Consider the following 13476-nt stretch of genomic DNA (forward strand, 5'->3'; position numbering starts at 1 on the left):
CTGCCAGTTCCCCTACCTTATTTCGTATAATCCTGGCATTGAAGTAGACACACTTCAAACCACCTACCTGAACACTGGTACCCTCCTGCGAAGTCAAATCTGTGCTCCTGACCTCTATACTCTCAATCTCCCGTACCCCAAAACTACAATCCAGGTTCCCATGCCCCTGCTGAATTAGTTTAAACCCCCCCAAAGAGCACTAACAAATCTCCCCCCCCAGGATATTGGTGCCCCTCGGGTTCAGATGTAGACCATCCTGTCTATAGAGGTCCCACCTTCCCCAGAAAGAGCCCCAGTTATCCAGAAATCTGAATCCCTCCCGCCTGCACCATCCCTGTAGCCACGTGTTTAATTGCTGTCTCTCTCCCTATTCCTCATCTCACTATCACGTGGCACGGGCAACAACCCAGAGATAACAACTCTGTTTGTTCTCGCTCTGAGCTTCCATCCTAGCTCCCTAAAGGCCTGCCTGACATCCTTGTCCCCTTTCCTACCTATGTCGTTAGTGCCAATGTGGACTACGACTTGGGGCTGCTCCCCCTCCCCCTTAAGGACCCGGAAAACACGATCCGAGACATCATGTACCCTTGCACCTGGGAGGCAACATACCAAACGTGAGTCTCTCTCGCTCCCACAAAATCTCCTATCTGTGCCCCTGACTATTGAGTCCCCAATTACTAATGTTCTACTCCTTTCCCCCCTTCCCTTCTGAGCAACAGGGACAGACTCCGTGCCAGAGGCAAGTCCCCCCCCCCACAAGTATCCAAAACGGTATACTTGTTACTCAGGGGAACGACCGCAGGGGGTCCCTGCACTGACTGCTTCTTCCCAGTCCCTCTTACAGTTACCCATCTATCTCCAGTCTTTGGTGTAACTACTTCCCTGAAGCTCCTATCTATGACCCCCTCTGCCTCCCGATTGATCCGAAGTTCATCCAGCTCAAGCTCCAGGTCCCTAACACGGTTTTTGAGGAGCTGGAGTTGGGTGCACTTGCCACAGATGAAATCAGCAGGGACACTGACGGCGTCCCTCACCTCAAACATTCTGCAGGAGGAGCATTGTACTGCCTTCCCTGACATCACCTCTAGATTTTAAAAAAAACAAGGAAAAGAAAAAAAGAGCTTACCTGATATTACCTCAAACCCTGCTCCCGCTGAAAGTTAAGCAAATTTAAAGGCACTCACTCACCTTCACGACAGGCCCCTGCTCCCGCTTCCCAACCACCGTGGGGTGGGGGGGGTTGGTTAGAGGAGGAGGTAGGGTGGGAAACACTCACAAAGTGTTTCGGGTTTAACTGTCACTTGCCAACAGCCCCTCCACAAACCACCTTCAACTTAGGCTGACCGCACTGCACGTATGCAAATTTCCCCAGAACAGCTGATCAGTAGCTCTGCTCTGCTGCCCTCTGCTATATGAGCTACGTTTGGATAGTCTCCATTTGGTGTCTAATTTCCTTATTTGGGTCCCTCACTCAGACAGACCACAGGATGGCTGGGTGTGGAACATAGGAAGACATGTCATGCTAGCAAAATTAGGTCATGGTTTCTGAGATTAAACATTACAGATCTTTACTTGATCAAACCTGGGAATGCTTAATGCCAATTTTGAGTGCCTAAGATGGGAAGAGTTCAGTTTGTCAGCAATAACATCTTTCAGCTTGGTGCACACAAAGATGCAAAAAAACCCCACTTATAATATTCCTCTAAAATACTAGCAAAATACTGGAAATCTGAAATGAAAATAGAAAAAACCGAGTTCTCTAGAATGGTCATATTTTCTCAAGACATTAACTGCATTTCTCCACAAATGCTGCCAGACCTGTTGAGTTTATACAACATGTTCTGTTTTATTCTTGAATATTCTTCAATATGTTTGCCTGAAGACTTGACCAAGGGCAGAATATTGTTGTGTTGGGTGTTATGTTGTGATATAGCCTGTTGGGTAAGAAGCAAAGCAGCCTTTACATGGATGAGTACGGAAAGAAAATAAAGAAAATTGTGTAAAGGACTATCCCCTCAGTATTTTGATGTAGAATCGACTTAGTTTATTCCAGGTGAAATAATGAACTGAAACAGTCAACGTTTATTTTCTCGTTTTGTCTAAAGTGACTGCTAAACAGAGAGAGTTGTCAATAGTGTCGATCTTGACATAAAATTATAAAGCATTCATAGATTAAATGATTAGGCAAAGCCAGGCTGATGAATTTCATTGGAGATAAGTATGAGGTCACCCATCTTTGAACAAAAAAGGATAGATCCAAGTATTTTTTTTTAGGTCTTGAAGAAAAGCGAGGGACAGTGGAGGCCCGAAGAGATTGAGGGATCTGCATGTACCTATCGCTAGTTGGATCCAGAAAATAAAGGTTCATAGAAGTTAACCTTTATAATTTGAATTATAGTTTGAATATAAAGGGGAGGATGTTCTAGTTCAGCTAAACAAAGCTCTGGTTAGATCACGTCTGGAGTACTTTATACAATTCTGGCCGTCAAACCTTAGGTTATATTGGCCTTAGAAGGAGTACAACAGAATGTTACTAAAGCTCCAAGGGTTAGATTACGAGAAGAGATTAGATTCCATAAACTTCTATTTCCTATGAAAGTTAAGGGGTGATTAGATTCAGGCTTTTAGGATTTTGAAAGTAACAAATTATACACTTTTTCCACTTGTAAAATGGGACATAAATTAAAGTGAGGCCATGATCTCATTGAATGGCAGGGCAGGCTCGAGAGCTGATTGACTTCCTGTTTTATGTAGCATAGATCATTAAAGGGTACTATTTTGCCTGAATGCTGAAAGGACGATGAGAAATATGCCTGTTCTTTTTTTCAGGTCGCCATGCATTTCGATTGTGGAAGCCTGTTCGACAAATGATTGTCGAAACGGTGAGAACGATCCCAAGTCCTGTAAGTGTGCTAACAACAGAACTTGACTTTTCAAAAATTGCACTTGGATATTGGATCTCTTGCAGTTTAGTACATAACTCACATATGTTGGGGTGTTCTAAACTTGTGTATACCCGGAGTTTACTCATTTGTGTAATGACTCCTGAGGGGGTTTTCTGTTAAGAATGTGGCTCAGTGGTAGCACCTTGGAGTCAGATGTTCATTGATGCACACTACTCGCAAGGACTTTAGCACATGGTCTAAGCTGACAGTTAAAAGCAGGATTGAGGGAGCTGAAATGTCAGAGGTGCCATCTTTCAGATGAAACATTAAACTGATTGTTTTCTCTGATTTTTCCTTTAACATCGAGGGACAGCAGTACAGATTTCCATGTGTCCGAGGCAACAATTGTTCTTCAGCCAATCCTGCGAAGAATGGATTAACCTGTTGTCTGTCTTGCTTTTTGAACCTTTCTATTTGCAAATTGGCCGGCACATTTTTCTTCATTATGGACAATGGCTATATTTCAAGTGTTAATTTATTGGCTGTGAAACACTTTGCAATGACCCGGGAATGTGAAAGGCACCTCATCGGTGCAAATTGTAAGATTCATCTTATCTCTCTTTCATAGATATGTCGCTGCAGTTGAATGAATGCAAGCAAATTTTTATTTCGTAAAAACACATTTAGGTACATTCACACAAAATTAACGGGAAAATGCTTTCTTGTGTGTCTCGAAGTGTCCTTGAACAAGTAGAAGCAAAAATATCAAGATAAAAGTGACCTCAGATTTTAAAAATCATTTCAACAAAGGCCTTTGTTGCAATGTTTATTCTCCAACGCTACAATAATTTTAATCAGTTAGACAGATCACATTCTTAAAGGGAATCCTTATCTGGGTTTAGCCCCTTACTTAGTTTCATTGGTTCTAATTCTCAGCTGAGACCCCCTTGATTTGTTCAGGAAAGTGTCAGTCACTTAACCAATTACCCCAAATTAATTAAGTGTCCCATGACTACAACATCACTCCCAACGTCACGTCTGGTCTCAGCTAAGATGTACAATCTTGTTGAATATACTTTCATACCAGATCATATCAGAACTTGTACATTATTTGTAACATTTCAGACGCTCCTATTTCTACAAATTCAGTAATTTTCAAGAATTATTTTAGCTAGTATTTTAAAGGACCCCCTCTATAATTGCTGAATCCAACACCTGCGAAGAATGGATTAACCTGTTGTCTGTCTTGCTTTTTAAACCTTTCTATTTGCAAATTGGCCGGCGCATTTTTCTTCACTATGGAATGGCTATATTTCAAGTGTTAATTCGTTGGCTGTGAAATACTTTGCAATGACCCGGGAATGTGAAAGGCACCCCATTGGTGCAAATGATCCTACTTACAAATCTGCAATAGTCACAAATAGTGTTCTTCAAAGTCTGTTATTCCATGTTTGTTGTCCATATATGCTTTGAATCTGAATCATACACGGTACCAAGGACCTGGGTTCGATCCCAGTCCCGGGTCACTGTCTGTGTGGAGTTTGCACATTCTCCCCATGTCTTCATAGGTTTAGCCCCCACAACCCAAAGATGTGCAGGATAGGTGGATTGGCCACGCTAAATTGCCCCTTAATTAGAAAACAAAATAGAATTGGGTACTCTAAATTTATATGAAAAAAAACATTGTCAGTGTAATTTGACAATGTTAATAAGAACTGAAATTAAATTACTTTGAGTTTCGGTTAGTGTTAACATTGTCAATGTACTTTGAAAAACAAAAAAAGAATCTGAATCATTTAATGCAATAATTATGTGAAAAAGAGATGACTTTTATTAGGTCATCTGTAATTTGAGACTGGTACAATAAACTTTGGTATTACAATGGTTCTTTATTACGTAGTTATGTAAATTCAGGTGCATCATATAGCCATTAAAGGAGCCCACCTTTAGAACTAACAAACAATGAAGTAATTGCTCTAATTGAGTGGAAGGGGTTAATGTGTGCACATAAATTGTACCATTTAGACTTTAGTTTCATCCGGTGTTTAACCTGCAATAGGGTGAAATTTGATCCTACTTACAATTACATTTTTTACAAATGACTTATAAAACATTGATTTGTTGCGTGACAATATGTGTGTGTTGTACAGGCTCCCATTTAAAACACTTGTGGGTTCCTTCAGAAAACGTTAGAAGCAGAAATGTTCGTCATCTGTGTACGTCATGGAAAAAGTGGATTTAGAATAAAGATGAGGCCAGCATGATTTATTTAATTTCCAGAGTTGCTGTTTCTCCATTCCAATTCAAGTTCTACACTTCCCTCCATAATCTATTGTGATTCCATCTAGATATTTAGTGAATGGTTCATTTCTGACAATATTCATGGCAGTGAAGTTCTGTGGTAAAAGGCTTGTTTAAAGACGTGTATTATCTAATTTTGTCCTTGAGTGTAATATTTGGAGTATACAAATAGCCTGTACTATTTGTTCCCGAGTGTCACTGCTTCCTTTGAAATTTGAAGGCTGTAAAATTTCTACCTCAGAAGGTGAGATAACTAAGCATCAGCTATTGGCAATGATACTCTTGGATACTGGTGTACCGGTTATGTTACTGGATATGTGCTGCAGGAGCCTGGACAAAGAATATAGAGAATGTGGGTTCACAATAGCACAGTGGTTAGCACTGCTGCTTCACAGCGCCAATGTCCTGGTTCGACTCCCGCTTGGGTCACTGTCTGTGCAGTTTGCACGTTCTCCCCGTGTCTGCGTGGGTTTCTTCCGGGTGCTCCGGTTTCCTCCCACAAGTCCTGAAAAACATGCTTGTTAGATGAATTGGACATTCTGAATTCTCCCTCGGTGTACCCAAACAGACGCCCGAGTGTGGCGACTAGGGGATTTTCACAGCAACTTCATTGCAGTGTTAAGAACATAAGAACTAGGAGCAGGAGTAGGCCATCTGGCCCCTCGAGCCTGCTCCGCCATTCAATTAGATCATGGCTGATCTTTGTGGACTCAGCTCCACTTTCCGGCCCGAACACCATAACCCTTAATCCCTTTATTCTTCAAAAAACTATCTATCTTTACCTTAAAAACATGTAATGAAGGAGCCTCAACTGCTTCACTGGGCAAGGAATTCCATAGATTCACAACCCTTTGGGTGAAGAAGTTCCTCCTAAACTCAGTCCTAAATCTACTTCCCCTTATTTTGAGGCTATGTCCCCTTGTTCTGCTGTCACCCGCCAGTGGAAACAACCTGCCCGCATCTATCCTATCTATTCCCTTCATAATTTTAAATGTTTCTATAAGATCCCCCCTCATCCTTCTAAATTCCAAGGAGTACAGTCCCAGTCTACTCAACCTCTCCTCATAATCCAACCCCTTCAGCTCTGGGATTAACCTAGTGAATCTCCTCTGCACACCCTCCAGCGCCAGTACGTCCTTTCTCAAGTAAGGAGACCAAAACTGAACACAGTACTCCAGGTGTGGCCGCACTAACACTTTATACAATTGCAACATAACCTCCCTAGTCTTAAACTCCATCCCTCTAGCAATGAAGAACAAAATTCCATTTGCCTTCTTAATCACCTGTTGCCCTTGTAAACCAACCTTCTGTGACTCCTGCACTAGCACACCCAAGTCTCTCTGAACAGCGGCATGCTTTAATATTTTATCGTTTAAATAATAATCCCGTTTGCTGTTATTCCTACCAAAATGGATAACCTCACATTTGTCAACATTGTATTCCATCTGCCAGACCCTAGCCCATTCACTTAACCTATCCAAATCCTTCTGCAGACTTCCAGTATCCTCTGCACTTTTCGCTTTACCACTCATCTTAGTGTCGTCCGCAAACTTGGACACATTGCCCTTGGTCCCCAACTCCAAATCATCTATGTAAATTGTGAACAATTTAATGTAGGCCTACTTGTGACAATAATAAAAATTATTATTATTATCATGGCGGCTTGTGAATTTAAACTCGGCAGTCAGATTCTTATTCATCTATCAGTTAAAAGGACAACGAAGCTGGTGGATTATCATAAAAACCCAAGTGGTTTATTAATGTCCTCTGAGGTGGCCTTGTAAACCACCCCTTATTCAAAACTTTCAGGGCAATTAGGTTGGGCGATAAATGCTGACCATGCCAGCATACCCATGTCCCAAGAATTATTTATTATTTTTTGAAAAAGTGTACATCCTGAGGACTTTTTTGAATTTACATGGGGCAAAGATGAACCATTTTTGTCACTGGGGAGTTGTACTATTGGTTATCTTGATGTGGAGATGCCGGCGTTGGACTGGGGTGAACACAGTAAAAAGTCTTACAACACCAGGTTAAAGTCCAACAGGTTTGTTTCAAATCATTAGCTTTCGTCGCACTGCTCCTTCCTCAAGTGATTGAAGAGGTATGTTCCAGAAACATATATATAGACAAAGACGACAATGCTTTGAATGCGAGCATTTGCAGGTAATTAAGACTTTACAAATCCAGATATAAGGGCAACCCCAAGTTAAAGAGGTGTGAATTATCTCAAGCCAGGACAGTTGGTAGGATTTCCCAAGCCCAGGCCAGATGGTGGGGGGTGAATGTAATGCGACATGAATCCAAGGTCTCGGTTGAGGCCGTACTCGTGTGCAGAACTTGGCTATAAGTTTCTGCTGGCGATTTTGCGTTGTCACGCGTCTTGAAGGCTGCTCTGATCTCCGGGTAAGCATTCTCCAGGGCGGCCTCCCGGCTGGGTCACTGTCTGTGCGGAGTCTGCGCGTCCTCCCCGTGTGTGCGTGGGTTTCCTCCGGGCACTCCGGTTTCCTCCCACAGTCCAAAGATGTGCGGGTTAGGTGGATTGGCCATGCTAAATTGCCCGTAGTGTCCTTAAAAGTAAGGTTGGGGGGGGGTTGTTGGGTTACGGGTATAGGGTGGATACGTGGGTTTGAGTAGGGTGATCATTGCTCAGCACAACATCGAGGGCCAAAGGGCCTGTTCTGTGCTGTACTGTTCTATGTTCTATGTGCGACATGTCCTGAAGCGGACATGTCGCAACATATGTAGAAATTTGATTGGTGGACAGGAAACAAATAATTGGGTATAATGGCTCCCTGTTTCTGAAGATGATTGCATTTTCATGCAAATAACATGGAATGTTCTGCTCCTGGACTAGTTAGAGATTTGAACTGGGGAGAGATATTTAAAGTATTGGAGAAACAGGAACATTTTCATTACACAACAGCCGTCTACACACTAATAAAATAGAGTGTTTGGAGGCGAAGTGAGAACTTTTTTTTTTTTGAAAATATTTTTCTTTGGTTTTTAACATTTTATACATAAAACAACAAGAACAACAGGTGGCATTAGCTTTAACCCCACCCCTAGCTTAAAATGCTGCTGAAATTGCCTCCAAATCTTCAGCGTGGCTACCATCACTGGACTACCAGAGTATTTCCCACGGGCAAACGGGGGTGGCGCTGTTGCCAGCACCCACAACCATGGCACCCCCTGCAAATACCTGCCTCCATCCTCACCCATATTGCCCCAGGTTCCATACCCCAGCCCCGCACCTTCTCGGCAATCGCCGCCCAATAGCAATACATCAAATTCGGAAGAGCCCTCCCCCCTCCCAACTCTCTGAGGCACCGTCTTCTGAATCCTCACCGTCTTACCCGCCTATACAAACAACCAGATCAATCGTTCCACTCCCATAAATAACCCTTTTGGCAAAAAGAGCGGCAAGCGCTGGATCAAAAATAAAAACCGCAGTAAGATTTTCATCTTTACCGCCTGCACCCAGCCCGCCAATGATAGGGGGAGGCTGTCCCACCTCAGCAAATCTGCCTTAACCCTACCCACCAAGCTCATTAAATTCAATTTACGGAACCAGTCCCGGGCCACCCCCAGGTACCTGAAGTGAGCAGTCGTCACACAAAATGTCAATTCTCCCAGGCCGACTCCCGCCCCTGGAGGGGAAACCAAATAGCACTCGCACTTCTCCAAATTCAATTGATATCCTGAAAAAGGCCCAAATCACCTGAACAGCCCATTATATCCCCCACCATGGGACCTGGGTTAGAAATATAGAACAAAAGTTTGTCAGCATACAGGGACACCTTGTACTCCAACCCCCCCCCACCTCACTATCCCCTCCACTTATCCCAGATCTTCAGCACAATGGCCAAGGGCTCTATTGCCAGTACAAACAAAAAGGGTGACATGGGACACCCCTGTCTGGTTCCTCTATGTAGCTGAAAATATCCAACGTTCACCTCATTTGTACGAACACATGTCTTTGGTTCCTCTATAACAATTTGACCCACGCCACAAACTTATGCCCAATCCCAAACTGCTCCAATATCACAAACAAATAGCTCCATTCTACTCCATCAAACACTTTCTCCGCATCCAACACCACGTCCAGCTCTCCTCCTCCTCCTTCTCCCCCCCCCCCCCCCCCCCCCCCCCCCCCCCCCCCCCCCCCCCCGGCCTTCTGATGGGGAGAGCACCACATTTAACAAGCGCCGCACATTCGAAGACAACTGCCTCCCCATTAGAAACCCTGTCTGAGGGCAACAGGGTGGCGCAGTGGTTAGCACTGCTGCCTCATGGCGCTGAGGACTCGGGTTCGCTCCCGGTCCCGGGCCACTGGCCGTGTGGAGTTTGCACATTCTCCCCATGGGGCAGCAGGGTAGCATGGTGGTTAGCATAAATGCTTCACAGCTCCAGGGTCCCAGGTTCGATTCCCGGCTGGGTCACTGTCTGTGTGGAGTCTGCACGTCCTCCCCCTGTGTGCGTGGGTTTCCTCCGGGTGCTCCGGTTTCCTCCCACAGTCCAAAGATGTGCGGGTTAGGTGGATTGGCCATGATAAATTGCCCGTAGCGTCCTACAAAAAGTAAGGTTAAGGGGGGTTGTTGGGTTACGGGTATAGGGTGGATACGTGGGTTTGAGTAGGGTGATCATGGCTCGGCACAACATTGAGGGCCGAAGGGCCTGTTCTGTGCTGTACTGTTCTATGTTCTATGTATGCGTAGATCTCACCCCCACAACCCAAAGATGTGCAAGATAGGCGAATTGGTCACGCTAAATTACCCCGTAAAAAATCAGCTGCAGAAGGCACTCCCCCACCCTCAGCGCCAATACTTTTGCAAGAATCTTGGCATCCACATTGAACAGGGATATTGGCCGATATGACCCACACTCCACTGGGTCCTTAACCTTTTTTAACGACAGCAAAATAAATACCTGTCCCATCATGCTCCTTTTGCCACCAGATCCTCAAGCATCTCCACCAACAGCGGCGCCAGCCTATCCAAAACCTAATTATAGAATTCCACGAGGAACCCAATCGACCCTGGCATTTTGGTCATGTGCATCTTCCCTGTCGCCGTCCAAACCCCCTCAATCTCCACTGGCTCCTCCAATCATGCCCAATCATGCCCTCTCCTCCTCTGCTGTGGGCCAATGGCGCAATGGATAACGCGTCTGACTGCGAATCAGGAGATTCCAGGTTCGACTCCTGGCTGGCTCGCAGTTCCTAGTTTCAGGCTCGAGGGGCCAGATGGCCTACTCCTGCTCCTAGTTCTTATGTTCTTCTACTTTCGGATACTCCAGCCCCTCCAAGAACTCCCTCATGTCCGACTCATCCCCCGGAGGCTCTGACCTATACAACCTCTTATATAACTCTCATGCCCTGTTCACCTACTTCAGCGTCACCACCAGCCCCCTCAGCCCATCCCGAACCTGAACAATCTCCGGGAGGCCACCTACCGTGGAGCTGTCCCGCAAGCAACTGGCCTTCTCCCCTTACTCGTACACCACACCCTTTGCCCGCCTCAACTGGCGAACTGCTCTCCCTGAAGATAAAAGGTCAAACCGCTCTGCAGTTCCTTTCTACTGACCAAAAGCTCCAGAGTAGAATCCCCCCTGTACTTCCTGTGGTGATATGCATCACTGTAAATACACAAGGGGTTAATGTAAGTACACGCAGACTAGCTAAACACAAGAAGACTATGGCAGTCTACCACGCTCTAGTGCACAACAAATCGACTATGACAGTCCACCCAGGTTGTTTGAGCCACCAGAAGATTCAAGTGAACCTGAAATGACTCCAGACGGGAAGCGGCAAGAAGCCAAAACTGACTCAGGTGAAACAGACCAGACACCAGACGGGCAGCATCGACAAGCCAAAGCTGATTCAAGTAAGCCGGACTTGAGTCCAGACGGGGAGCGGCGCGAACTCAGTGACGGCACGCTCAAGGAAACAGCAGATGCCTCAAAGCATGCTGACACGAGTAACTGTGTGAAGGACTCATATTATCCACAGTGTGGTCTTTGAGCGCAACAAACACGACAACAAAACCAACCAACACAAACAACAACACCAAAGACAACATCCAGCAGCATACCAAAGGCAACAACGTTGACAATGAGCACAACAAAAATGACACCAATGGAACCACGACTGGTACGACATGGTACAACTCTATAAATGAGGGACACTTACTTCTCAGCTCAGTACAATGACATACCACGGCAGAACGACACAGATTGCATACATCTCTACCACAAGCATCGGAAGAAAAAAATACTCCAAATCAGACAACAAAGTGATGTGACCACTTCTTGGTTCCTTACCCATAGGGACACTGACGGTGTTTACAAAGCAATGCCACCATCAACATCACCACCTCACCAACCAAACAAGAAAGACAGTCGACCATAATACTTAATGAATTTTGGACTCGTATATGAATTGGACTTATTGTTTGATGATCACTGTTATCATAACTTGTACATAGCATCACTTATCTACCTGTTTTTGTTCAATTTTCTTTAACAGTGTACAGAAAATATGTAACACGAAGAAAGGGGGATGTGGTGATATGCATCACTGTAAATACACAAGTGGTTAATGTAAATACACGTAGACTATGAGGAGGTGTGTAGGAGGGTCCTGGGAAGTATTGAGGGGTATCTTGATACCAACGACACGGGGGAGGTCTAGGTGGGGATGGTCTGGGAGGCTCTGAAAGCAGTGATCCGGGGGGAGCTGATCTCCATCCGGGCCCATAGGGAAAGGAGGGAGAGGAAGGAGAGGGAGAGACTGGTGGGGGAGCTCCTTGATGTGGACAGGAGATACGCGGAGGCACCGGAGGAGGGGTTGCTGGGGGAACGGCGTAGTTTGCAGGCCAGGTTCGACTTGTTGACCACCAGAAAGGCGGAGACACAGTGGAGGAGGGCGCAGGGCATGGTATATGTGTATGGGGAGAAGGCGAGCAGGATGTTGGCGCATCAGCTCCATAGGCGGGATGCGGCTAGGGAAATTGGTGGAGTGACGGATAAGGGTGGGAATGTAGTGCAGAAGGGGGCAGAAGTAAATGGGGTCTTTAGGGACTTCTACGAGGAACTGTACCGGTTGGAACCTCCGATGGGGAGAGAGGGGATGGAGAGCTTCATGAACAGGCTATGTTTCCCAAAGGTTCAAGAGGAGCTGGTAGAGGGGCTGGGGGCGCCGATAGAGTTGGAGGAGCTAGTCAGGGGATTGGACAAATGCAGTCAGGTAAGGCGCCGGGGCCGGATGGGTTCCCGGTGGAATTTTATAAAAAGTATGCGGATCTGGTGGGCCCCCTGTTGGTGCGAGCCTTCAATGAGACATGGGAGGGGGGGGCTTTGCCCCCGATGATGTCGCGGGCACTGATCTCTCTGATCCTGAAGCGGGATAAGGACCCCTTGCAGTGTGGATCATACAGGCCTATCTCGCTCCTCAATGTTGACGCTAAGTTGCTGGCGAAGATCCTGGCCACCAGGATAGAGGACTGTGTGCCAGGGGTGATACACGAGGATCATACAGGATTTGTCAAGGGGCGGCAGCTCAACACGAATGTGCGGAGATTGCTAAATGTTATTATGATGCCGGCAGTGGAGGGGGAGGATGAGAGAGTGGTGGCGCTGGATGCAGAGAAAGCGTTTGATAGAGTTGAGTGGGGGTACTTGTGGGAGGTGCTGGAGCGGTTCGGATTCGGGGAGGGATTCATCAAATGGGTGAGGCTGCTCTACGCGGCTCCGATGGCGAGTGTAGTTACCAATGGAAGGAGATCAGAGTACTTTAGGCTCTACCCTGGGACCAGGCAGAGGTTCCCCCTGTCCCCCTTGCTCTTTGCACTGGCGATTGAACCTCTGGCTATGGCGTTGAGGGAGTCAGGGAGATGGAGGGGTCTGGTGCAGGGTGGGGAGGAACATCGGGTATCGCTGTATGCGGACGACCTGCTGTTGTATGTGGCGGACCCAGGAGGGGGAATGCCGGGGGTGATGGAGCTGTTAGCGGAATTTGGGGGCTTCTCGGGCTATAAGTTAAATTTAGGCAAGAGCGAGGTATTTGTAGTACACCCGGGTGATCAGGAGGAGGGAATTGGGAGACTCCCGTTTAAGAGGGCAGTGAAGAGCTTCAGATACCAGGGGGTGCAGGTGGCCAGGAGTTGGGGGACTCTCCATAAGCTTAATTTTACCAGGCTGGTGGAGCAGATGGAGGAGGAATTTAAAAGGTGGGACATGGTGCCGCTATCGTTGGCGGGTAGAGTGCAGTCCGTCAAAATGACGGTTCTCC

At 46.1% G+C, this 13476-nt stretch overlaps 1 protein-coding gene and 1 non-coding gene across 2 annotated transcripts in view; both read left to right on the forward strand.

Moving 5' to 3' along the window:
• Nucleotides 1–13476, forward strand: part of dnajc15 (DnaJ (Hsp40) homolog, subfamily C, member 15) — a 44167-nt gene that overhangs the window by 15686 nt on the left and 15005 nt on the right. Inside the window, exon 3 of the mRNA XM_038802620.1 lies at nucleotides 2830–2903. Within this exon, the coding sequence (XP_038658548.1) occupies nucleotides 2830–2903 (74 nt within the window). The remainder of the gene's footprint in view (nucleotides 1–2829; nucleotides 2904–13476) is intronic.
• trnar-gcg lies at nucleotides 10329–10401 on the forward strand. The gene has a single exon. It is a non-coding gene; the product is annotated as a tRNA-Arg (tRNA).

Source organism: Scyliorhinus canicula, chromosome 7, assembly GCF_902713615.1.
Source record: "Scyliorhinus canicula chromosome 7, sScyCan1.1, whole genome shotgun sequence".
NCBI classification, from domain to species: Eukaryota; Metazoa; Chordata; class Chondrichthyes; order Carcharhiniformes; family Scyliorhinidae; genus Scyliorhinus; species Scyliorhinus canicula.